Source organism: Phyllostomus discolor, chromosome 3 (genome assembly GCF_004126475.2).
Source record: "Phyllostomus discolor isolate MPI-MPIP mPhyDis1 chromosome 3, mPhyDis1.pri.v3, whole genome shotgun sequence".
NCBI classification, from domain to species: Eukaryota; Metazoa; Chordata; class Mammalia; order Chiroptera; family Phyllostomidae; genus Phyllostomus; species Phyllostomus discolor.
Genome location: NC_040905.2, coordinates 113,538,899 through 113,564,735, shown reverse-complemented (window position 1 = coordinate 113,564,735; position 25,837 = coordinate 113,538,899). Strand labels below are relative to the sequence as shown.

At 52.2% G+C, this 25,837-nt stretch overlaps 1 protein-coding gene and 2 long non-coding RNA genes across 3 annotated transcripts; 1 reads left to right on the top strand and 2 right to left on the bottom strand.

The window, feature by feature from the left end:
- Positions 1-623: 623 nt before the first annotated feature.
- Positions 624-4,139, bottom strand: LOC118499286. Its single transcript, XR_004901813.1, has 3 exons — positions 1,710-4,139; positions 1,038-1,039; positions 624-668 (listed from the first exon to the last, which is right to left on the bottom strand). It is a non-coding gene; the product is annotated as an uncharacterized LOC118499286 (long non-coding RNA).
- Positions 4,140-4,281: 142 nt separating this feature from the next.
- LOC114495480 (brain-specific serine protease 4-like) lies at positions 4,282-9,178 on the top strand. The gene is made up of 6 exons (XM_028510777.2): positions 4,282-4,507; positions 5,240-5,266; positions 5,736-5,907; positions 6,166-6,443; positions 7,520-7,677; positions 8,291-9,178. Exons 1-6 carry the CDS (start codon positions 4,426-4,428, stop codon positions 8,534-8,536), a joined length of 963 nt encoding a protein of 320 aa, XP_028366578.1. The 5' UTR covers positions 4,282-4,425; the 3' UTR covers positions 8,537-9,178.
- A 4,897-nt stretch (positions 9,179-14,075) lies between these two features.
- On the bottom strand, positions 14,076-24,343 carry LOC118499283. Its single transcript, XR_004901810.1, has 3 exons — positions 24,144-24,343; positions 21,036-21,040; positions 14,076-14,088 (listed from the first exon to the last, which is right to left on the bottom strand). It is a non-coding gene; the product is annotated as an uncharacterized LOC118499283 (long non-coding RNA).
- Between the last annotated feature and the right edge of the window lie 1,494 nt (positions 24,344-25,837).

Sequence of the window (25,837 nt, the reverse complement as noted above, 5' to 3'; positions counted from 1 at the left end):
TCAGATTTTTTCAGTTTCAGTAAAATGTACATAAGACTTACTATTTTAACCATGTAAGGGCACAGTTCAGTGGCACTGAGCACATTCACGATGCTGTGCAAACACCACCACCACCACCTCCAGAGCTTCTAGTCTTCCCTAGCTGAAACTCCGTCCCCATTAGACACTCAGTCCCTTTTCCGGCCCCCAGGCCCATAACCTCTAACCTGTGTTCTAACCTGTGTTCTAACCTGAGCTGGATGACTCCAGGGACCTCATGTAAGTGGAATCACACAGCATTTGTTCTTTTGTGTCTGGTTTGCTTCACTGAGCGAATGCTCTCGATGCTGCAGCATGTTTCAGTCCTCCATCCCTTTCTGTGGCTAAATATTACTCGGTTGCACGGATGAGCCACATTTTACTTATCTGCTCCTCCGTCACCGGCTGCTTGGGTTGTTCCCACCTTTTCAGCTATTGTGCGTAGTGCTACTATTAATATGGGTGTGCAAATATTGTTTGTGCAGGGACTCAGACACGTGTACACTCATGTTCGCAACAGCATGGGTCAAACTTCAGACTTTAAAAAAATGTGGATTTGCCCAATTTAGAAAAACAAAGGACACTGCGGGTCTGACAAAGCTTCCACACCCATTTGGCAGCTGCGGTCTCAGAACACACCGAACACTCTGCTGGAACCAAGAGGGAAGGGACTACTTGGGGCCAAGTGGCTTAGCTTACCTGGAGTTCAGGGTGGGCTCGCCACAGCATGGAGGGCTCGCCTTCCCCAGTGGCACCAGGCCCCCTTAGCCACTGTGTCTCTCCTTTGCCATTGGCTGGATCTGCTAGTCCCACCCACCCATGCTGTTCCCGGGGCTGGAGTGGTCAGTGATGGCACCCACAACTCTCACCCCCTTTCCTACAAGTCTCAGCTCAAAAGTGAGCATGGCCTTGGGTTCCTGATTTAAGACGGCCACCTCCCCATCCCCATCTCACATTCCCCGCCCACTTCCTGTCCTAACACCCTCCCTGTTTTGGTTTTCCCCTGGGACCTTATCAACATCTATCAGACTAAATGGTTTACTGTGTTAATTGTTCCCTCCAGCGTCCCTGCCCTGCCGGGAGTGCAGGATCACTGGCGCTTTGTTCACGGCTGGATCTCCAGCTTGTAGGGCAGCGCCCGGTATGCAGTAGGTGCTCGGTGGGTTTGGTCGATGATGAATGGATACCCCTGTTCATATCTCTGTCCTGACCTCGATGCCCACGTCCGAAATGCTGCTGGTGAGTCACTTGTCTGGGTTGAGCGTTGCCAGTTCCAGCTGCTGTTTCATGTAAGGCCTCTGCAGCCCTGTCTTGTCATCTATATCTCATTTTAGACTCATCATTGGCCCTGAGATGGCCTGGCGGGGACATGGTAAAGTGGGTGGCAGGGTGGACAGCCTATCCTTCTCATGTCCAGGTGAAGAGATGCCCAGCCAGGTGCCTGATATGGCAGGTGCTCAGCCGATATTTTGTTTAGTAACTGTTGAGTCATGAGGGGTCTCCACTCCCTGGGAACCAGGAGCCAGTCTGTCAGGCTTCACCCAGGACTCGTGCCAGGAAGTCTTCACTGGCTGCTCAGGACTTCCTCTGGCTCCCACTGGGCCCTGCTCCTCGGGCCTCTTTTCTTGGCCTCCCCATCTCAAGGACAGAAACGTCTTGAGGCACATGCCTGCCCCTTGGGTCACTTGGACAGTGACCCAGTCCCGTGAAAGGCAGAAAAAGCTGGAACGAAAAGGAAACTGGAGAGGTAGGAGGCTGGAGCATCAGTCCCCGTGGAATTGTCCAGACTCACCTTTTCACACACTCAGTGGAATCAGCAAACATCCACTGAGGCTCAGCGTGCACCGGGCAACAACCTAGAGTCTGAGGATCACGGGAGCTTCCTCAAACTGTCCCTCCCCTCAGGGAGTTGCAGCACACAGCACCGAACCTCAGGGCGGACCTCCAGTGTCCATGCCCACTGCTGCTCCTTTCCTGACACTCCCTCTCCAGTCCCGTGGCCTCTGCGCCCACCCCCATACCACCTCACCGCCGTGACTCGTTCACCTGCCTCCCACCCCCAGGGAGACATGTGTTGCCTGAGGATAAGACCTGTGTCTTATTCACCATTGTGTCCCGGTGTCCGACACAGGGCCTGGCAAACAGCAGGTAGCAAATAAATGCTTTTCGAGTGAGCTGGGGAGGCCAACCACCTCAGTTCCAGGAAGGGAGTGGGTCGGGGAAGCATGAGGGGTATGGCTAGCCACAGAATGCAAAGGTGGACCCAGGAGAGTGAGCAAGTGAGGGGGGCACTCTCCCCCCACCTAGGAAATTTCCGTTTGGTTGCTGAGGAGGCCCTACAGAAACCGCCCCTCACCTTGGCCACTCTGTGTGGGTGTTCTCTTGCCTGCAGTCCCTCCTCCCCCAAGACCTGGGGCAGAGAATGATGCATCAGCTGCAGACTGTTCGAGGCTCCTGCGTCCCATCTATGGCTTGCCTTTGGGTGGGGTGGGGTGGGGTGGGGGCTCGCCCCTACAGTTTAATCTGAATATCCCCGTGCCCACCAATCGAAGCAGGGCCAGTAAATCACATCATGATCCTTTTTGGTACTGACAGTTCCCAGGGCAGGCTGTGTATGGCAGGATCTCGGAACCCTGCCACCACCGAAACACTACCAGCACCAGGAGGTGAGCAGCAAGGATGTTCACGCCGGGGCAGGCTCTGGGTCAGAGCACGCTGACTAAGCTGGGGTCTGCCCAGCGGAGGGTGTGCTGAGAATCTGCTGTAGCAGCCCCCAGCCCTTCCAGCCCTCCAGCCCCAAAGTCACCCAGCACTCCCCCTTCCCTCCAAGCCCTATGCCTGGTCCCCCTGTGCCCACCCTCTCCCCATGCCTCTGCAGGGCCAACTCCATCTCACTCCCCAGGCTTTTGTTTCAAAGTCATTCTTTCCTGGGCAGCCTTCGCTGGCCCCTGAGTGGTGTCAGGTGCCTCTTCTGGGCTCCTGAGGCCCACTCCCTACCCTCAGGTATGACTCCTGGTGACAGTTATCCATTCATTGGACTGAGATCCCTCAGGTTCCACTGAGTCTAGTCCCATCGCCTGCCTCCTGGCTCAGTGTTCAAATCCAGCCTCACCACTCACCAGCCTGGGGTACCTTGGGCAAGTCATTAACCTCTCTAAGTGGCCTCAGTTTCCTCATTGGCAGATGGGATAATAATAAGGAAATGGGAGGCTACAGGAGGTGATACCTGGTGCACTAAAAGCTGTCAGTTGTTATTGCTATTTCTCTTGACCCTTCCCTAGGTATAGAAAGGGCCCAGCTTGAGGTTTTGTTGATTGAATGAAAGGAAAAAAAATACAGATCTGTTTCAGAGTTGGAAGAACCCTGCTCCTCCCACTTGGAGTGGGGCTGTCAAGAGCGTGGGACTGCATCAGGAAGACCTGACTCAGGGTGGGGTTCTCGGAATCAGGAGGGCAGACTCCGCAGGGGGAGTGGGGAGCAGCTGGGGCCCAACACCTGATGAGGCCTCCTCCAACAATTGCAGCCCAGAGGCCCTTTGACCCTGTGGAGGTAGAGAGGGGGGCTTCCAGGAACTCAGGGGCGAGGTAGGGTGAGGGAGACCCAGTTGCCCAGCCCTTCCCAGGCAGCCTCATAAGTCATAGCCACGAGAGCACCTGGCTGGCCCCACCCACATGGGCTTCCTGGGAGTGAAGGTAAAAGGTGAGTAGGGTGAGTCCTTGGGCTTCTGAGTGGCAGGGCCCACAGGAAGATGGCCGCGGGACTGGCGGCCACCGGGGGCCTGATTAACGGATCCCAGACTCCTGGGCTGGTCCAGGTCTCTCAGCTGGGTCAGGGCAGCTGGCCTCGGGAGGCAGTAGCCTGTGGAGTCTCTAGGCAGCCCCCTTGCCAGCCCCCATCTCCCAAAGCCCTGGGGCCTCTCCAGCACTTCATACCTGAGCCTCCTGCTACTGAGGACTCAGGCCCTGGGTCTGAGTGCCTGCCCTTCCCCACCTGGACCCCCTTCCTTCGAGCTGTGAGGACCTCTCTCTGTACCCCCCAACTCCTTAGTCAATGCCAAGGCCATAGTCCAGTTCCCCTCGACTGCCTTCCTGAGGCCAGATCCTGGGCCCACAGCTGGAGCTTCAGATCCAGAGCCTGAGTCCATTAGTCCAGTCCCGAGGCAGGGGTCTCAGCTAGATCCCCCAGTTCCCGTTAAAGCTCATTTCCTCCTGGCAGCCCCACCCCCTCTGGTGACCTACAGCCCCAGGTGGCAGGGACTGAGCCACTCACTGGGGGGACTGGTCTGACAGCATTCCACCTCCCAGGATAAAAACTGGGGTGACCTGCACGGAACCCTGCACAGTCCTGCTGGCCAGCACAGCACAGCACAGCACAGCTCACTAGGCTGTGACCCCACCCCTGTCTGACATGCTCATTTCCAGAACTCCCCCAGTCTTGGGTGGGGGCTGTCTCTGGATCTTAACCTCCCTGCTGCTTCTGGCTTCTACAGGTGAGTCCTCAGGACCTTCTGCTCCTCCCCGTTTCCTTCCCTCCCTCCTTCCCTGCCCCTCCAGGATCACTTCCTCCTCCCTCTCAACTCAGCTGCCTTCCTACCTGAATCCAGTCTCCTCTGTCATGCTTCATGCTCTCTCCCCCCACCCCCTGCCGCCCCTCCACACCCCGTCTTCCTCCCTCTCCTGTGATCTGACTGTGCCGTGCCTCACTTCTCTCCGAGGTCATGAGGATTAAATGAAACCCTGCCGGTCCTAAGAGGGCTCGTATGCTTCCCCTTTGGTGGTTCTTACTGATCAAACTCATTGTCATCATCTCCCTCCCTCCTGTTTCTCCCTTCTTCTGGGGCAGCAGCTTCCAGGCCTTGGGGCTTGGGGTGAGGGGTAAAGGGAGTCTTGGGTCACTGCTCGGGTTTGATGGAGGAAGCCTGAGAGGGCCAGGTGTGTGTCCACTTTCTGTGAAAGGCGTCCCAGGAGTTGGTTCCTTATTCCCCAGAAGGTGGGATGGATCCTGGGCATAAGCTGGAGAAAGACAGGTAAGCCTCAGCTTATGACAGCATGAGGATTCTGTCTGCCCTACCCAGGCTCCAGGAAATGCCCTACCTGGGAAGGCCTGGAGGGGCCTGGAATGAGACTGGAGGGGGTCACCAGGCATGGGGGAGGGGTATCCTCTCCACTGGGCACTGAAGGGCCCCTCCACTGGCCTGACCCTTTCCTTCTCTTGTCCTTAGCCATCCTTGGTGCTGCCAAGACACCTGGTGAGTAGGAGCCATCCTGAGGGGAGGGGAATGGAGGAAGCCTGAGGGGGAGGGCAGTGTCGGTGTGTCTGTCCGTGGGGCCAGGTAAGAAGGAGGCAGTGAGGCAAGAGTGGGGTGAGCTAGAGAGTAGACAGGAAAGGAGGCCCAGAGGGCAGAACACAGGCTGGGATGCGGAGGAGAGAGAACCAAGTGCAGCCAGAGCCCAGAATGGCAAATGGCCGGGAAGGTAAAAGGAACAGAGTTTCGGGCAATGTTGAACCAAGTGGAGGGGAAAGTCTAGCCAAAAGAGGGGGCGGAGAAAGGGCAGGTCAGAGGAAAAACAGCAAAGGAAGGGGTACAGGCAGGATAGAAGGGCAGAAGGAGGGGCAATAGAGCACAGGCCTAAGTACTGGAGGTGGGTGGAGGGCAGATGGAAGGGGAAGAGGACCGTGCTGAGGGGATGAGAGAAAACTGGACCCCCTTCCGCCAGTGCCCCCAGCCTGTGGGAAGCCCCAGCAGCTAAACCGGATTGTGGGTGGTGAAGACAGCGCAGATGCCCAGTGGCCCTGGGTTGTGAGCATCCAGAAGAACAGGACCCACCACTGTGCAGGCTCCCTGCTCACCAGCCGCTGGGTGGTCACAGCTGCCCACTGCTTCAAAGGGTATGACAGCCAGTCTCTTCCACTTGAGTCCCCAGCTTTCTGCCCCACACCTGGGCTCCTCACACAGCTTTGGCTACCAGGCCCTGGTCCAGTCTGGGATCCATCAGGAAGGACCCTGCTCCTTTTCTCTTTTGCTTTTTTTTTTTTTTGCTTCTTTTGCTTTTGTATGGACTTGTTGTGTGTACTCTTCCCCTTTTAGATCCTTCCTGGCCATCCGTGGTTCCTGGCTAACCCCATCCCCTTTGCTCTTCCTTCCAGCACTCTGAACAAGCCATCCCTGTACTCTGTGCTGCTGGGTGCCTGGCAGCTGGGGAATCTTGGCCCAAGGTCCCAGGAGGTGGGTATTGCCTGGGTGCATCCCCACCCTGTGTACTCCTGGAAGGAGGGTTCCCGTGCGGACATCGCCTTGGTGCGCCTCGAGCACCCCATCCAGTTTTCGGAGCGAATCCTTCCCATCTGCCTGCCTGATTTCTCTGTCCACCTCCATCCGAACACAGACTGTTGGATTGCAGGCTGGGGGACTGTCCATGATGGAGGTGCGCTTCTTCCCCACTAGGTGGTTGGGGATGGGTAAGGACAGAGGATGGTGGACACTCAGAAACAGAGGAGCCATTGCAGCAAAGTGTAGAAGCCAAAGGCATAGCATGGCAGAAACAGACAAAAAGGTGGATTGCATCCAAAGATGTGATATCACAGAAACCTAGGTGGACAATTTCAGGTCATTTCTAATGAAAAGTTATCTTTGGCTGTGTTCTGAGGCAACAGCAGCCAGATCAAATGAAGCTATTAAGTGATCTAGGAATGTCTGAAAGGAGGCAACTTGGGGCCAAGCTAAATAAGATACCAAACCCTAAGATACCAAAGTGGGAACAGGTACCCCTGGTGGCAGCATGCTGTAATTGCAGGCAAAATGCCCAGGAGGTAATACCATCTCCCTAACTGCAAAATATAATTGCAAACCAAGTTTGGAGGTTTGGCAAAAATCATCTAGAAACACAGAGCAGATTAGATAAAGTAAGAGGCAGTGAAGCAAAAAAAAAAAAAAAAAAAAGAAAGAAAGAAAAAAAAGAAGATAGAGACTAAGAAAGGACAAAGTGTCAGAAAAATGGGACTGTATCCAGATTCCAGAAGAATTAAGAGAAATTACATCATTTTGGGTATCTGGAGATCCCTCTGACTGAGACTGCAGCCAGTCTCCGAGGGCTCTCCTTAGGGGCTTCTGTGAGAACTAGAAATGTGGACTGGGAGGATCTACAATCTGCCCCCTGCCCCCAGGCTGTCAGGGAATTCTTCAAGTCCTCATCTGTAGCAGTACCCATGCTAGATGAAGTAGTGACTGAGACAGGACAAACCTGGACCACTGGCTCTAACCATTTGTGGGCATCAGAGATCTGGTTAACAATCCCAGGCTTCAAGCTGCGTGTTCATGCTCTGATTCAGTAGGCCCAGAGGTGGGGCCCTGGAATATGGGTTTTCCGCAGCCATCTTGGGAGAGCCTAACAGAGGTGATCCATTAGCCTTTGAGAAGCACTGCTAAAGGGAATGAATGGGGGAGGGAATTGAGGAGGCAACCAGAACTTCCCAAGCCTGACTCTCTCCTCTCTGCTCCCAGTGCCCCTGCCTCACCCTCAGACCCTACAGAAGCTGAAGGTTCCCATCATTGACTCAGAAATCTGTGGTCGCCTGTACTGGCGGGGAGCTGGGCAGGGAGCCATCACCGAGGACATGTTGTGTGCCGGCTACCTAGAGGGGGAACGGGATGCCTGTCTGGTGAGCACCCCACCTCATTCCCAGCCCTGCCCCCCTGGGCTTCCTGATGGTTGGCTGGGCCTCCCCCAGAGTCAGCCGTGACCTGCAGTGCCCCTAGATGCCTGCAGAACAGGCCTCCACTGGGTTCAGTCACTCATCTATCTGTTCATACACCCAGCACATACTGAGCACCTCAGGTGTCCGGATCCCACTCTCATGAATCTTTCACTGTCCTGAGGTGGGGGTCCTACACCCTCTACCACACCTCTGTCACTGTGGTGGATGGCAGGAGACTGTGCGGTCAAAGTCTGGGCTGGGATATTGGAAGACCTGCTTGCAATTCCTACCTGGCTGCCTCTGGTTGCCCACTTGGGCAAGTTATTACTTCTGAGCCTCAGTTTCCCTGTCTGTGAAACAAGTAACAACACTCTCTGCCTCACCTGTGAGGAAGGAGGTCTCACACAGAGTGTCTGTCACCAGAAGTGAGTCCAGAAGGCATCCTACCTGGCCCTCTCTGCCTGGTTGGAGTTCAGGGTGCTGCCTCCAGGATGGAGAAATGCCTCCCTCTTAACAAAGGGAACCGTTTATCACCCGCTGCCTTACATGGGTCCCTAACCTGCCTTTCTCTCCGTAGGGCGACTCCGGAGGCCCCCTGATGTGCCAGGTCGAGGGCACCTGGCTGCTGGCGGGCATCATCAGCTGGGGCGAGGGCTGTGCGGAGCGCAACCGGCCCGGCGTCTACATCAGCCTGGCCTCCCACCGTTCCTGGGTGCAGAGGATCGTGCAAGGGGTTCAGTTCCGCGGACACTCGCAGGGGAGCGGGCCGTTGGGGTTAAGAATCCAGGGATACAGGGCGGCCCGGGGCGGCCCAGCAGCCTAAACACAGGGAGTTTCCTTAGTTGTAAATAAGCCGTCTACCTCTGGAGGGCTCCCGCGTGCTGGCTCAGGGTCGCTTCCTCTGGGAGACCCCGCCCTCACCCCGCCCCCACCCCGACTCAGGTTCCACCCCTGGAGCCCGGAGCGCCTTTGTGTATGTACGTTCGTGATTTTTACAGTTATTTGTAAGCCTGCCTGCACATTTTATTTATTCTCCCAAGTTTCAATAAATTATTATCCAGGTCCTGTTTTTTCCCCTTGAATGAGGACATTGGGAAGCAGGGGTGCAGTTGGGGGCAGCTAGGGTCCTGCCCACCTGGGATTCAACTTCCTAACTCCTGACCTTTGCTTTGTCCTTCCCAGCAGAAGAGGCTGGAGACCCAACTTTGCTACATAAAAGGCCCCCAAGGGCGTGGGGGCTGCAGGGCCCTGCCTTTTGGGTTTTCAAACAGGGCTGGGTGGGAGAAACCACTCCCAGGGGAGTGGGCTGTCCCCTCCCTCCTCCTCCCCCTGTGCTCAGTGGCCCATCTCCTGGATTTGAGTGAGGCAGCTATGCCTCCACAGCCCCAGAAGCTGACTCACCGGTGACTCACAGCTGATTCTGTGAATCTTCCTGTGCACGAAGGAGCACCACAGTGAGACAGTAGGGTTCTAGGCCCTGCCTGCACCCACAGGGGTGGGGTGAGAGCAATGTCCCAGGCCATAAGGAGTATCCTGGCTTCCTGCCCTGCAGGAGACCTAGGTAACACTCCTGTTCCCTTAGGATGGCTTTTCCCTCCCTCCATTCTTCTGCAGCTAGGCCTCTGGCCTCCTGGAACAGCCCTGTCCCTCCTTTCCGCCACACCCCCGTATCCGGAACCCTGTCCTAGTCCTCCTGGGCTTTGCTGAAGTAGTTCATGCAAAAGAGATTCATGCTAAAGCAAAGTCAGGAAAACAACTAGATCCAGTCACGCTAAAAGGGAGAATCTCCAACCAGAACAAGTCTGTGAAGTGAGCTTTCGACAAGAGAGTGTAGGTTTTCCTTTGTTGTCTAGTATCCTATATTGGGGGTACTCTTCTAAAATATTTGTTCATGTTGTTTTGATTACATTTAGGTTATTACCAGATCACAGTAAATGCTGCGGGGTTGGCTTTATTAAAATAAACAAACATGCTAACCTGGCCTTCTGCTCACCTGGAGACAGCCTAGGGAGTGAGTGGGCGGCTCAGCTGGGAGCTGAATCCGAGGGCCTCCGCTTTGTGGAGGGGGCCCCGTCCCCTCTTCACCAGTCATTGCACCTCTAGGGTCTCCTTGCCTTCAGTTGCCCCACATCACTGGCTGCCCTGCCCTTTCTTCAGTTTCCCCTTCTGTCACTGGGCACCCCTTCCTTCATTCCTTTTCCTTCTCCTGGGCCCCCTCCTCGTCCTCTCTCCCCCTCGGCTTCTTCCACGCCTGTTTGTCTCCAGCTCTCCCTCCCCCTCCCCTTCAGAGCACACGTGAGTTCTTTTAAGTGGTGTCCTGAGAGAAGCCCTTGAGAAAGGAATGCCTAGACACACCTGCCAGGGTACAGAAGTTGCCCCATAAGTGGCCCACAATGGTGGGTTTTCTCTGAGTTGGGTGACCAGCCTCCAGGAAGCTCTGGAACCCAAGGGCACCCTTCTGTCCATCTCAAGGAACCTGAGGGTCACGCTGGGCCTGGAGTGGGCAACCGGAACCTGGCTCCTAAGTTTGACAGGATTTCCAATGACTTCCCCTTCCCCATCAGGGTGAGAGGTCCCGGAGATGGAAATGGAGTCAGCCCAGCCCTGGCAGGGTCCATACCAGGACCACAGAGGACCCATGTGCTCCCTGGTTGGAGGTGGGCCCAGGAGCATGCCCCAAATCTAGACCACTCTGGGCGGGAAGGCCTTGCTGCTTTGGTTCCACAGACACCACCCACCTCTGGAGCTGCAGACAAGCCCCTTGGGCTTGTCCAGCTGCCGTCTCTAGGAGACATCTCCTCCAGTGGGAATGGGGCCAATATGCCCATTTGGGCAGATGCCTCCGCTCACTGGAACAGCCCTTTGTAGAGTCCCCAAGGGCAGGGGTGGAGATGACAGCAGTGACAGATGTCATTACACCAGGAACTGCCTTAGCTTCAGGCCGCGAGGCCTGGCTATTGCTCCTGCACACACTTGCTCCTTCCTCAAATCTTTAACCATTGAGGACACTTTCCCTCCAGACCTGGAACCTCCCAACTTTCTTCCACTCTGCATTCAGAACAAATGTGAAAAAACACACATTTAACCCCTCAACGCCCCCACGGGGGGGCAGGCTTCTTTGGTTGGCAAAGGCAACATCCTTTCCTATCCCGGTCCTTTGCTTCCTCTACCTCGGAGACTGGAAAAGCTGAACACTCACTCCTGTGAGTTCTGGCTCAGTCCCAAGTGCCTGCGGGAGTGAGTGTTGGCCGATGTGATGGAAACAGCTGTCTGAAGGTTTCTTGGGAAGACTGTTTTTCCTGATAAACGGGGCATTATCCTTTCCCACCTTCCTCCTTCTTCTAGTCCTGAATGCAGGGGAAGAAGCCAAAATCAAGAGGCTGTGTACTGTATGACTCCATTTCTATGACGTTGTGGGGAAGGCAAACTGGAGGGACAGAGCAGGCGGGTGGTTGCCAGGGGCTGGGATGTGGGGAAGGACTGACCACACAGGGGCATGCGGGGTATTTTTCTAGTGATGGGACTGGCTCTTTATCTTGAGTTGGGTGGTGGTTACATAACCGAATTCGTTTATCAAAACCTATAGGACCATTCACCAAAAATGGTGAATTTTACTGTGTGTAAACTACTTCTCCAAAAACCTGATTTTTACAAAAACCAACAACACAAAAATGTGGATTCCTCCTTGACTCCTCTCTTTCTCTCATTCTCTACATTCGAACCATCTGCAAACCCTATTGGTTCTATTCTACCTTCAGATTATGTCCCACTCTGGCCACTTCTTCCCACGCTGGCCCAAGCCACTCTCCTCTTTATCCTGGATTTCTAGAATGGCCTCTTACCTGGTCCTCCTGCTTCTGCTGTCACTCCCACCAGTCCATTCTCAGCACAGCAGCCAGAGTGGTTCTCTTAAATCCTGTCATATCCTGTCATTCTTCTATTCAACACCCTCTGATGGCTGCTCACTTTAGTCACAGGAAATGACATCACCTTTCTGGCCTCCCTTCTCACCTCTGCCCTCCTTGCTCCCTGAACTGCAGCTGCGTTGGTTCCAGCTGTGTTCTGGAGCACAGCAGGCATGCTCCTGCCTCAGGGCCTTTGCACTTGCAGTTTCCTCCTCCCCCACATGACTGCATGGCTCACTCCTTCACTTCCTATAGGCCTCGCTCAAATATCAGCATGTCACTCACCATCCTGTTTACGAGCGCAGTGTTCTCCTCTCTCCTTGCTTCTTTCCTTGCTTTCTCTTTTTCCAGGACAATGATTACTGTGTAACATGTATTTTATTTGTTCTTTGTTTATTGTTTCCTCCCAAACACACACAGCTGGAAGATGAGCCTCTGTCCCTGTATTTGTCATATTCTGTTTTTACTGTTTACTAGACTCTCTCGCCCCAGAAATATTTTGAGTTTATTAGAAGTTAGATCTTTATCGTATTCACACTGGTGGAGTCAGCGTGCAGAAAAAGGGCCTGGCGAAACAGCAAATGTTGTGTTTTGTGAATCAGTGGTAAGGAGGATGACCCATTTCATCTGTACGGTGGACGAGGTACACAGATCTCTTTTGTTTCTCTAATGAATCACTCGAGCAGCACGTTCTCTCATTAGCAGGACTTCATTCTCTCTTCAGACTGCCCCACTCAGTCCATGAGTTGTCCAAGAGTCCTAGGTTTACTCGGTCCAAATAGACTAGTCCCATGAGAATCAGAAAGTCCAATTTAGTTCTGTTGCTTGGGTCAAGATCAAGTGGTGATGCTGATGCTCAGGGGCCCCAGCAGTCTGACAGACCAATCCCCAGCTCCACTCCCATGACCTGGTGACACTGTTGCTCATCTAGGTCACTGCCAGACCTGCCCTGGTATCCTACATGTGGGACCTAAGGTTAGAGGTCTTAAAGGCCAAACTCACGGCCCAGTGGTCATTTTCCAGAGCAGAGCGCCTGAGTGTCATGTCCAAAGGGCTTCTAGCCTCAGCCACAAGCTGTGCTGGATGTCAGATACTTGTGTTCACCCTGGATCACTTGGGGTACACTTCCTGTTAATGGGCCCAGTGAACTATCCCAATTTGCCAGGGAAACACTAATACCATCAAACCTCACTAAATTCGGATTTCATGACCGGTCTCCTAACTGTATTCAATTCAGCTATTTTATGCTCTTTTTTTAAGGCTATTTTTTAAAGATTTTATTTATTTATTTTTAGAAAGGGAAGGGAGAGAGAAAGAGAGAGAGAGACAAACATCAGTGTGCGGTTGCTGGGGGTCATGGCCTGCAACCCAGGCATGTACCCTGACTGGGAATCGAACCTGCGACACTTTGGTTCGCAGCCCACGCTCAATCCACTGAGCTATGCCAGCCAGGGTCTATGCTCTTTTTTAATCTTCACCCAAGGACATGCTTATTGAGAAAGGGGAAGGGAGGGGAGAGAGGTTGGGAGAGAAACATCGATTTGAGAGAGAAATATCGATTTGTTGCCTCTCGAACACACCCTGACCGGGGACCGAACCCACAACCTAGGCATGTGCCCTGACCAGGAATCGAATCCACAACTTTTCAGTTTTCAGGATGATGTTCCAACCATCTGAACCGCACTGGCCAGGGCTATTTTATACTTTATTTCTCATTGGTTTTTACTCCAGTTTCTTGTTTTTTCCTCCCGCTGGTAAGTTTTGCGTTCAATCCTTTTAGTTGCTTTAAATTTCCCATGTGTGAGTAAAGTCTTTTAAATTTCCTGTTCTGTGATGATATGGGCTCCAGGAAATGCTACTGATACTTACCTGTGCTGGCACTGTTTGTCACCCAGCCACTGTATCACGGTATGCAGCCAAGAGATACTGCATTTAATCTGAATACCAGGAAGTAGTGGCCATTTTACTGAGGACCCCATACAAGGGTGAGGACAGAATTCCTTTTAGACTTGCTCCTTGGCCCTATTATAACTTACTTACACCATCACTCAGATTTGCATATCAAGGGGTCTCAGGTCAGCTCAGACCTTAACAATCCACAAATAAAAGGTCCTGTCACCTCTTTTTCCTACCACAGTGGTGCTCACTAGTCTAATATTAGCACAATTGGGCAGGGGTGGGGGTGGGTCCTTACATGATTCAAATTAAGGTAAATTGAGGTCATATGGATGGGCCCTAATTCAATATACTTGGTGTCCTCTTTTTAAAAAGATTTTATTTATTTATTTTTAGACAGAGAGGAAGGGAGGGAGAAAGAGGGGGAGAGAAGCATCAATGTGTGGTTGCCTCTCGTGTGCCCCCCACTGGGGACGTGGCCTGCAACCCAGGCATGTGCCCGGACTGGGAGTCAAACTGGCGAGCTTTCGGTTCACAGGCTGGCACTCAATCCACCAGACCACACCAGCCAGGGCTACCCGGTGTCTTTTATGGAAGAGGAAATTTGGACACAGACATGTGCTGTGCATAGAGGAGAGGTCCTGCAAGGACGCGGTAGAAGGTGGCCGTCTGCAGACCAAGGAGGGAGGCCTCGGAGAATCCAACCCGTTGACACCTTGATCTCAGACTTCCAGCTGCCAGAACTATAAGAAAATAAATTCCTGTTGTTTAAGCCTTCAGCCTGTGGTATTTGTTATGATAGCCTGACTCTTCCTGAGTAGACCAACCATAGTTTACTGAGAGAAATAGCTCTTCACCAGAGAAAGTTCACGAAGCGCTGCCCTGGGCACTTTGCCCTGGCGCGCCTTCTGCACATGTTCGCCGTTACGGCCGCTGCCTGTCTTCACCTAATGGGTGTTTTCCATCCTGGTGTAACTGCTAATGTTCTCGTGAGTGTCCAAAAGGCTGGACCATATGTTAGTCACCCCAATAATGACCTAGCTAATCCAAGAGCCCCAGTTTCTGAAGCCCCATGATTTTTAATCTCTTGTCTCCTTGTGTGGTCACCATGGCTACCACCTGGCCATTTTAGGCCTTCATCTCCCAGCTCTGGCCAGCGGTGACTCTACCGCCTCCTACCCTCTGTTCTGGTGACACAAGGCTAGTCCACAGGGACTCTGGGAACTATTACCCACTCGGTGGCCAGCACCCTCTGGCAGTGTCTTAGAAGCAGGGACAAAGCCATGCCTGTCAGAGCCAGTTCAGCACTTTCTTGAGGAGAGACACATTGGGAATTCCTCACAACAAACTCCCACAGCCTTTATGAGATAAGGTGGTCCTGCTTTTAGTCCAGTTAGCCAATGAGGGCTGTGAGGGAGAACTACCCCCTTGGGGTTGACCTGTGGCCCCCATGTTTGTCTCCCTCCTTCGAAGTAACTGTCTGGAACATTTCACTGAGGAGGGCCACAAGGCCTCTCCAGGTTCAAAGTCAAGAGTTCAGGACTCACTGGAATCGTCAGCCCCAGAGAGAGGGAGAGGAGGGTGCTTGGTCAGTGAACTTGTCAACTATGCAGCCTCTGCTGTTCCAGGGGCCAGACAAGCCTGGGCAGCTTCTGGGTTAAGCCTGAGAGGACTGAGACCAGCCTGCTGCCCCAGAAGGCTTGTTCTCTCCTAAACACACCCAGGATGTCCTGGAATGGCTGTTCCTTTTCTCCATGGAGTTGTCTTCAGAGCTCCGTCCCCTGCTCCCCCTCCATTCCCCTTCACTGGCCTCCTCCAGTGCCCCTCTGCCTTCCCAGGGAGGGCTGCTTCCTGCATGGGCCGCCCAGGACCAGAAGGGACTCCGCATCCGGGTCCAGGCGGAGGTTTCTGAACTTTCTGGTTCCTTGTATTGTCTAACAACTCCTGCTCACTAGTAACTTTCCTGTGTTATTTTGCTAATGAATTCTCTGGCTCTTTCTTCATAGTAATCCCATTCCAGAAAGCAGCGAGAAGGGGATGGCAATGGATTAAAACAAAACCCTCAATTTTTTTCTATTTGTGCCTAACCTTTTATCTGGTAAGTCTCCCTTGCATGAGCCCAAAACGCCTCAGAAATCTCAACTTCCCCCTCTCCCCAAATGACAACTGACCGGGGCCTCCACACCACGCAGCCCGGTGCCAGGGCCCACTCTCGCCCAGATGCCAGTGCCTAAGCTACACAGCTTTTTTCTATATTTGTGTGTGTGTGTGTGTGTGTGTGTGTGTGTGTCTTCCTCAGATCCCATCCACATTTTCTGGCTGTAGACAGCCCAAACCACCCCCCTCCCTGCAGCGATGCCGCTCCAGCTCCCTCTCCTCCTCCCCCATGCCCCCCACTGCTGCCAACGCTGAGTGAGAAGGAAGGAGCCTGAACCAACAGAAACTCACAGAAAGGTTTTTTCAGCCTGACCTTGACTGCAGTACAAGCACAAGCCCCCTTTGTCTTCCCTTTCCCTGGCTCCGCCCACAGGTGGTATTTGTAGAGGATTTAGAAGATGGACAGTTGTGCTTATAAAACTCTACCTGCAGCGCCAGCTGACTGCAACAAAGAGGTTCTCTTGGTGCCTGGGTGGGGGGAGTAGGTGTGGGTTCTGGCACCTGGGAAGCGGCGTCGTCGGGGTAGGTGGGGGGGGTTGTTGTGTCACCTCCAGCAGCTCCTCTCGGCACCTGGCTGCCTGGCTCATCCTGACTGCCAGTGGAATGTCTTTCAACAGAACCCCCTGTGGCTGGCAGTCCATGCAACCTGGTGAGCCTCTGGCAGGCCCTGGGATTAGTGACACAGCTCAAGGACAGGTCAGTAGCTGGGAGCTGCAGTCAGGAGGTGCACCCTTCAGTGTTGTGTAAGAAGCAGAAACAGTTCATGGCCAACACACAGACATCCCTTGTAGGGCCGAGCAGGTACATGGATAAGGAAGTGATTATGATTTACTCAGATGTTCCGGAAGGCTGATGGGCTGACTTCTGTCCACAGTCCAGACGGTTTAGGAGCAGGAACCAAGGGCAGGATAAACAGTTCCTTCCTCAGCTTGGACTGGGGCCTCCGGTCAGGCCCAGGCCTTATCGCTGAACCTGTAGCTGAATCATTGGGAAGGAATTCACAGGGGCATGGCCGTTCGGCCAGAGGCACTTTGTGGGTCTGGGCCCCAGTTCCCTAGTCCCGAGCAGTGGAAAGAAAGCTCTGGGAAACCCCTGTGTCATGTGAGCGCTAAAGTGATCGGGCACTTGGGGTGCAGGACACTCAGGAAAGGATGATGGCAGGCACTGGGCTGACTCTTGAGCAGGATGGTGGGATTTGGGTTTAAATTCTACAACTCGCTGGGTAAATGACTTCAACTCTCTCATCCTGGGTTTCCTCCTTTGTAAAAATAGAAGAGTAATACCCATCCCGCAGGTGCTTGTGAGGATCTGAAACCAGAAAAGACACCGGCATTCAGGGTGCCTGTCACTACCAAACCCAATAAGCAGAGACAGGGGTTGAGTCTTTATGGGTTCTTATTCAGATGGCTGGTGATCTGAGAAGGTGGTAGGTTCATACCTTAACAGACCATCTTCCCTTCTCTTTCCAGGCCAACGTTTTTATAGCAGGGAATAAACAAGGCGTGGTGAGGGGTTTTGAGATTCAGGGAGGGTCAGGTAGAAAAAACTGCAACACTCCTGTCCTGGGTGGTTAGCTGTTCCCAGGGGTAGGTGGTCATCTGTCTCTCCCTGAAACACAATGGCCCAGTTTCCTCCACTTGTCCCCAGGCAGTGGTCTTTAGCAGTGCCCAGGAGATCAGCTGTTTTCCCAGGGGCCAGGACTGGCTTTATCTGTAGTTTCTGAAACAAAAGCTTTAACATATACATTACTTGCTAGGCTTATAACTGTTTACCTTAAACTAAAGTTTTCCAACTCTTGAGTCCCCTAACAGATTGAGCGAGGTAACAATTGTGAAACCGCCGCAGCAAGAGTGGCCCAATACAGGTGCAGGATGAATGCTGGAGTTCCATCCATCCATTTATGCATCCATCTCCTCATTCCGGGAAAAAGACCCAAATCACCGACTTCGTAACATGCATCACAAAACACTTCAGCAGAAACCAGTTTCCAAGAGCAGCACTTAGGAACCACCCCCTTTTACTGCAGAATTTCTCAGTATTGTCTAAACCCGTCCCCTCTTCCCCTCCCCCAGCGGTCTCCATCCTCAGCTGCAGCGGGCCGTCTGGAAACACCAGTCTGCACTGTCTGGCCTCTTCTTTCAGGTTCCAAGTCTCCCTCGCAACTTTTCTTTCTGGACACCTCCTCTTGCCCTCAGAGGAATTCTTCTGTCCCTAAAGCCAACTTCAACGGCTGAGTGTTCTGTTTATCAAACGGAAACCCTTTTTAATGTCTAAATGCTTAAAAATATTCTGGAATGAGAAACGTTAAAACGTCAACAGCGAGTACCTCCAGGTAGCGGCACTTCTTTTCAGTTTCACTCAGTTTGATAATTTCTGCAATATACATGAATGGTTTTTTAAAAATTCTCACTCCAAGGGTAGGTTTATCGATTTTAGAGAGAGAGAGAGAACACCGATGTGAGAGAGAAACCCCTATCAGTTGCCTTCTGCATGTGCCCCGACCAAGGATTGAACTAGAACCCGAAACGTTTCCGTGTACGGGACGACGCTCCAACCAACTGAGCCACTTGGCCAGGGCCATATACATAACTTATTAATAGGAAGAAGAATATTTAAAACGTATATTTCATAGGAGAATTGATTTCAATTTCCATTTTCTCTCTCCCTGCTGCCAAAGTGTCTTTTTCTATTTTGCCAACTTTGGAACTTGGAAATGTTTTTAAGTCATTCATCAAATGACTTTTATGTCAAGGTAGCAAAGACATTTCAAACTTCAAGTGAGAAAATTAAGCCCTGGCTGGTGGCTCAGTTGGTTGGAGTGTTGTCCCATACACCAAAAGTTGCAGGTTCGATTCCCAGTCAGGGCACATACCTAGGTTGCGGGTTCAATCCCTGGTTGCGGCCCTTATGAGAGGCAACTTGTCCATGTTTTTCTCTCTGTCTTTCTCCCTTCCTTTCTCTCTAAAATTAATAAACATACCTTTAGGTGAGGATTTTAAAAAAAATGTTTTTAAAGAGAAGATTAAGGCCTCAGGGAAACTCCATCTTCTGTAGTACAAGAGACAACACTGCCCCTAGCCACACTGGTTTGCATTTCTGTGACTGATGAGGCCAGTGGGTGAGCCCAGGCAGAAGTAAACAGAGTCAAAGTGGGAAGAGTCCATCGCTGTGCTGCCGGTGACTCACTAGATCCTCTCTTCACCTGATGTTCCAACACAACAGCCAGAAGGAAGGAGTTCTGTGTAAAAAAAAAAAAACTCAAACAACTGGACAAAGTTTTGGGATGATACTTCAGGAAGAAAGCTATGTGAGTGGGTGGTATACACATCATCATTTGAGAAAGATGAAAAAAACTCTCACCATTAGTTTACAGATGGCCCAAATGTAACCGACTGACAATGCCAAGTGTGGGCAAGGATATGGAGGACTGGAACACTCATATGTTGCTGGTGGGAATGCAACGCCGCACTTTGGAAGTGGTTTGGCAGTTTCTTATCAACTTAAGCAGACACCCTGTGAGTCATCACCAAGTACTCCCCTAGATATTTACCAAAGAGGAATAAAAACTTAAGTCTAGCCCTGGCTGGCATAGCTCAGTGGATTGAGCTCGGGCTGCGAACCAAAGTGTCGCAGGTTTGATTCCCAGTAAGGCACATGCCTGGGTTGCAGCCCATGACCCCCAGCAACCGCACACTGATGTTTCTCTCTCTCTCTTTCTCCCTCCCTTCCCTCTCTAAAAATAAATAAATAAAATCTTTTTTAAAAAAAGAAAACTTAAGTCTACACAAAAATTCATTCACAAATGTTCACAGAAGCTTTATTCATAGTGGCCCAAAATAAACAACCCAAATGTTCATCAGGCGGTGAGTAGGTGCATTAAATGAAGTATGACTTAAATGAAATGCTGCTTAGCAATAAAAAAGAAATACATTACTGAAATACAAGTAAAAGGTAATCTCAAAATCATAACATTGAATGAAAAAGTCTAACACAAAAGATTATATAGCATATAATTTTTTTATGAAATTTTCAAAAAGGCAAAACTAATTCATAGTGACAAGAAGCAGACAGATTACCTGACACTGAGCTGGAGAGGGAACTGAGTGCCAAGGGACGCCAGGAGACCTTCGTGGGTGACAGCCACTTCCTGCATTTTGAGTGTGTTGCGTTATGTAAGTGTACACATTTGTCAAAAGTCATCAAACTGTACTATTAACATAGATGCATTTTATTATTTGTAAATTATGCTTCAATAAAGCTGATTAAAAACATAGGAAAATACAGAAAGAATAGAGTTGAATACCAAAACTCTCCATAAGACCATTTCAGGAGAAGGAGGCTGAACCATAAGGTTGGGAGGCCTCGTCCAAGTGAGTGCTCCATCATGGGCATTATTGTGAGTTCTTGGACCTGGCAGTGGAAGAGATCTTTTAGGTATGGAATCTAAAAAGAGCTTCAGCAAATTCACCCAAATGCGGGAAGGATGGGGGCTTGTCTCAAACATTCTGTGTGGCTGGCCTTCTGCTCTGGGCCATTGCTTCTCTGTCTCTGATCTCTGTCTCTGGTCATCTCAAGCAAGGCCTGTCCACTTTCTCCCTCCTCTGCATGTCCAGGACTCTGCAAACTTCCCTTGGTTTTGGACCATCCTTTGCCTTGGTTGGTCAATGTGACTGTTTTCCTTAACCCTCATTGGCTCTTCCTGTATTCCATGGGCTTGATCTGTGCTGTGGGACTCACTTTTCTGAGGGCCTGTGGACAGGCATACAAACACTGAGCAATGAGGACACCCCAAATGGACTCCTTGCCAAGAGCAGGCAGTTTGAGGCCCCACTGGTGGTGGATGTGGCTGGGAGCTGGAAGGGAAAGGGAAGCGGAATCTGACCCACCTGGAGACTGACTGGATCAGGGAGCAGGCATGAGCAGGGTCCTTGGGAAACAGAGTCTTCCAGGGCTGGCTGCAGACTTCGGGGGGCCCAGTGTAAAATGGAAATGTGAGGCCTCACCCTGGCCAGGTAGCTCAGTTAGCTGGAGCATCATCCTGGTGAGCTGGGGTTGAGGGTTTGATCCCCGGTTGGGGCCTGTGCAGGAGTCAACCAATGGGTGCGTGAATGGGTGGACAAGCAGGTCGATGTTTCTCTTTCCCTCTAAAAAATCAACTAATACATTTTTTTTAAAGAAAGAAAATGTGAGTCCCATTGATCAAAATTTATGATGAATTTCAGGATGGCGACACACAGCACCTGACCAGGCGGGGCCTGTCTGAGCAGCCATGCAGGTCGCCCAGCGGGGAAACAGCCCTGGACTCCGTCTTCTCATTAAGCCCTGAAATCTGTAGAAAAGAAGGTTCCCCTCAGTTCCCTTCACCCTACCTCCGGGGGTCACAGGACCCCTCACACCTGACTTCTCTTCCCCAGAGCCTCCCCTGAAGTTTTCTCAGAGTCTGTCACTCCTGACCCCAAGGCCCAAGTCCTGGGGCAGCACCTCGAAGCCATGCTGTTGTTCCTGGCCCTCAGTCCTCTCCAGCCCCACCTGCAGCGCCCAGGGGAAGACTCTGCCCCTCCCTGTCCTTAACTACCCAGCACAAACCCTGGCCTCCACACCTGCTGAAGGCACAGCAGGACCAGACATTTGCACATGCAGTCCCTGGCCCCGGGACCTGTCCTGCCCCTCACTTTCTGCCCCACTCTCCCTGAGATGCCTCTGCCTGCAGAGATGCAAGGCCGAGGCTCCCACTTCTACGTAAGGGGGGAATAGCAGAGGGAGATCCAGGGGCTCAGGATCCTCATGAGGATGAGGGACCCCAAAGGGCTGAGTAAGACTTGGGTCACTGGGCCGGCGTGTGTCAGGATGGGAACATATGAAGGATACCTTTTCTGGGGTTTTCCTGGTCCCTTAGCACCCTTGGTAGTGAGCAGCAGAGGCCTGCTCCTCACGTGCAGTTCGATCTCCCCGATCTGTCCTTCGTTCTGTCCTAGAGGGGCGGTCTCCCCTTGACCGGCTCTGTCCTGACCATTCCCACCAGTGGCCTCTCCTTCCACAGCGCCCAAAGTGTCTTGGGTTAGGGTTGCCAAATTCAACAAATCAAAATACAGTAGGCCTCATTAAATATAAGTGTCAGATACACACAATTTTTAGTATAAATATGCCCCATTGAGTATTTGGGATAGGCCTATGCTATAAAAAATGGAATATTTGGGACATAGTTGTACTTTTTAAAAATACAATGTTTGATATATACTTATATACAAAATTATCCATTGGGAATCTGAAATTCAAATTTAACTGAGTGTCCTGCACTTTATCTGGCATTCTTATCTGGGATATGTCTTGGAGTGTTAGAGCAGGAATAGCTTTGGATTTAGAAAGTCTAGAGCCTGGCTGAAAGGTCATTCAGGCCATCGCCCTGTCTTTCACTGTGCTTGGTTCATCAGTTTCAGCCCCTTGGTGGACAGGCTGCTCCACGGCCCCCCTATCCACATGTGACACCACACGCAGAACCTGACTTGCCCAGCACCGACTCTGAGAATGGCTGGCTCAGCTTGGGTCAAGATCCACCTGTGAGCCACAGGGCTCAGGTGAAGGCGTGGGCCAAAGGTTCAGCGTAGCAGCCTTGGCCTCACTCTGGGTGGGTTGTGGCAGGGGCTGCAGGAGGAAAGCCTCACTTGGAAAGCTGCCACACAGTCTTAGAGAGTGTCTCCCACCTGGACTGCAGGAGGCCACTGCTCATAGTACCCCCCTTTGGCCTCTATCCCAGCTAGCTTGCAGCTGTCCACTGGACCTACTAGGGCATGCAGGAATACACTCGGAGGCAGCTGGAGGACACCTGGCCACAGCTGTGGGTCTCATGCCCACACTCTGTGCCAGACTTTGGGGACTGAGGAGGAGGGGTGTGTCACAAAAAGAGCTCTGAGAGCTTTGGAGCGCCCATAATGACTGGTCTGGAGGGCAGGTAAGCAAAGCACCTGTCCAGGAGACAGAAGTGCACGTAGGAGAAGCCCCGGCAGAAAGCCCCGGGGATGGAGGGTTGTTCCGGAAAAGAAAGAACTGGCCATTCCCACTAGATAAAGCAGGCAGCAGTCCAGCTCAGAAACTAAGCAGATGACAGGAAGACTTCCTAGCTGAGGGGCTGGCTGAACTGGGAGCAGGTGTGGCGCTGTGCCCGGCCAGCAAGTCAGCCTCCTTCCCAGATTCTAGCTGAGGTTTGGGGGCATCAGAGCCGGCCGCACAGAGCCCGGATCGGTCGGGCACACGAATTTATACTGTGGGCGGTCGAGTGCATCGCAGGGGTGCCCTGCAGAGCGCGCTTGCGCTTCTGCATCCAGCATCTGCGCTGAAGCACCAGCAGGGGGCAACAGGCTGCCTTTGGCCGACCACGCTCTTGCCGCCCGCAGCAGCTCCTGTCGGCCAAGGCCAGCACTCTTGTGCCTCTCTGGGATCGGCTTCAAGTGGTGCTCTGTTCCGGGGCAGTCCTCTGCTCAGGGGCCCGTCGCGGTGACCGGGTAGTTGACGACCGGTGCGGGGAAAGTGTGCCAGCGGGGTCTCCTGAGGGTCCTGAGTCCCACCGGAGGCAGCATCCTCGCTGCCAGATGCGCTGGCTAACCTGGCAGGGCTGGGGACGAGGTGACTCGGACGAGTACCAACCAGCATGGCCAGGGCGACCCTGAATGTTCGTTGAATAAAGGTTCTGCACATACGTGAGCCCGCGTTGTCCTTGTCACTAAAGGGAGTGGGCTTGGGCTCCCCCAAGCTCCCACACCACGGTTCTGGCCCTGGACTCGGGCACTCTGCGAGGATTGCATCCTGAGAACAGGTGGGGCGTCTCAACCAACTCCTGACTCCGCGGTGCTGGGCAGAGCTTGGCAGGGAGGACGCTCTGGGTTTGCTGCGGGAACCATGGAGGAATTCCTGAGAACCGGTTCACAAATAAGAATTGGGCGACTGACTGTACTTCACAATTACTCCGACCTGGTGCCATCGTCTGCTCCTCACCCCTCCTCTTCCTTCCCTTCCTCTTCCTTTCCCACTGTCCTCTCCCTGCCCCTCTCATCCTGTCCAACCCCTATCACAAGGTAATGACTGCTATGCAGGCTTTTCAAGTCAACATTGTCCCATTTCTGACCATCCTTGTTGCCACTCCAGGGGGTATTAGGGAGCAGCGTCCCCCTCCCCCTCCACTTGCAGTTGTCAGCCCGAGGAAGGTAAGCCCCTGTGAAAGAGGTGAAGAATCCCTGTAGTTTTGAAAACAGGTTTCCCTTTTTGCAAGCCAAGGGCAAGAAATTAATTTTGCAACAGCACTGGCCCTCAAGCATGGCAGAGCAGGATGAAGGTGGGGGAAGCGGCTTCTCTCTGACCTAGGAAGACCCGGGGCTCCTGCAGAGCTACCTCAGATACACTTGTCAAAATTTTCTTATGCATATTCTATAAATGCCCATGCTTTTATTATTGACAAATTAAAAAGACAAGTCTGAAAACACCATAATTTTGAAGTAGTGATGAGTGTATAGTTCAAGATATCTGGGGCAAATGTAATTAATATGACAATGTCCTGGGCACTGTGGATGAGGTGAACAAGGTCATTTTCCTACTTGACGGAAAAACAAAATTTCAGTGAAAGACAATAAGGAGGTACCATATTTTCGGACTATAAGGCTCACTTTCCATCCCAAATTTTGGGGGGGGGGATGGAGGTGTGTCTTATCATCCGAATATAGTTACTTGGCTAGTAAATGTAGTTTACATTTACATTGGTCAAAATATTTTGTTATTTATGTTATTAAATATTTTACCACATTTTTTTGCCTCAAAAATTTTCCCTTATTTTCTTCCTCTAAAACCTAGGTGCATCTTATGGTCTGGTGCATCTTATAGCCCTAAAAACACAGTATTCTTTTCCTTATCCAAGTTCATGGATTCCCTGAATTTTCCCCACAGACTCTAGGTTAAGAACCACAAAGTGGCTCTCAACCAGCATTTAAAATAAAATCAAAGCAGAGAAAAAAGGCATGTCAGGTGCATCTCACACAGGGAGATGAGAATCAGTTGGGAAACCTTTGCTGTGGTCTGTGGTTCTGAGCCCAGAGCTTGCAGCCAGACCCACCTGAGTTGGACCCTTTTCTGCCACGAACGGCTGGGCGACTGAGATCAAGCCCCTGTGTTCTCTGTGCCTCAGTTGTTCCCTTTGCAAATGGTGATAATGGGAGTCTGTCCTCACGGGCTGCTGTGAGCAGGGAGTTCTGGTGGGACGGGGCCTGGCACTTGGCATGATCGTTGTTTGGCTGTTGAAGTTTGATATATGTGTGTGTGCTCTGTGTCGCAACATAAAATGTGTTTCTTCCTGTGGATCAGGGTCCAAAGTGTTTGGAAGCCTCGTCCCTGGAGGATCCTGGAACTCAGACCTTGGCAAGAGCTCACATGGGACCCAAGGCTTGGGAAAGAGGATAGGAAGAATATGCAAGGTCTGGGGTCTGCATCAGTTTCCCGTTGCTGTTATACTAATTTACTGAACTTCAAGGAACACTGTTCTTTTCTAGTTCTGGCTCTCCCCTTTGCCTCTGTTGGTGTCTGTGCCTGGAATGACCTCCTCCCCCTGTTTCCACAGTTCTCACTCAGTCTTTAGGACTTAGCTCAGACATTGCCTCCTCCAGGAAGGCTTCCATGAAGCACCCTGCCACCCCACCTCTGGGAAAGTGCCTGTGCAGGAAGCCCTGCATGTATCCCCATCAACACAGATGACACAACCAACTGCTACCATCTGGTCTGCTTCTGCAGTCATCCTGCATGGGGTGCCCTTCAGCAGAACACCTGGATTCTTCTTTACACCCCCAGAGGTCAGGTGAACCTGGCTTGGGTGAGATCTTGGCAAATGTGTGCAGAGTGAGTGAATGAGTGTCTTCCCTGAGGCCCCTTGCTCGCTCAGAGAAACCTGGAACTGAGCCCGGGCCAGCAGAGGCCAGCTAGCTGGGCTGGGGTGGGGGCAGCATCCTTGGAGCCCAGAATCCTCAACAATTGTGAGGTCGGCCCCAGGTCAGCCCTGCATCCTCAGGGAATGGGGTGTCAGACGCCCCTCTTGTCTCACTCTGCAGCTGCATTCACTGAGTTCAACCCAGAGGCCAGATCCCCAACAATCTCAGAGGGCATCAGTCACACCCAAGAACCACGCCTGGACG

What these genes read in the sequence shown, in the direction of transcription:
- LOC114495480 (XM_028510777.2), top strand. Translation starts at nt 4,426, where the DNA reads ATGCTCATTTCCAGAACTCCCCCAGTCTTGGGTGGGGGCTGTCTCTGG. An exon ending in GCTGCTTCTGGCTTCTACAG is followed by an intron (nt 4,508 to 5,239) that starts GTGAGTCCTCAG and finishes TCTTGTCCTTAG; the next exon opens with CCATCCTTGGTGCTGCCAAG. An exon ending in GGGAACGGGATGCCTGTCTG is followed by an intron (nt 7,678 to 8,290) that starts GTGAGCACCCCA and finishes TTCTCTCCGTAG; the next exon opens with GGCGACTCCGGAGGCCCCCT.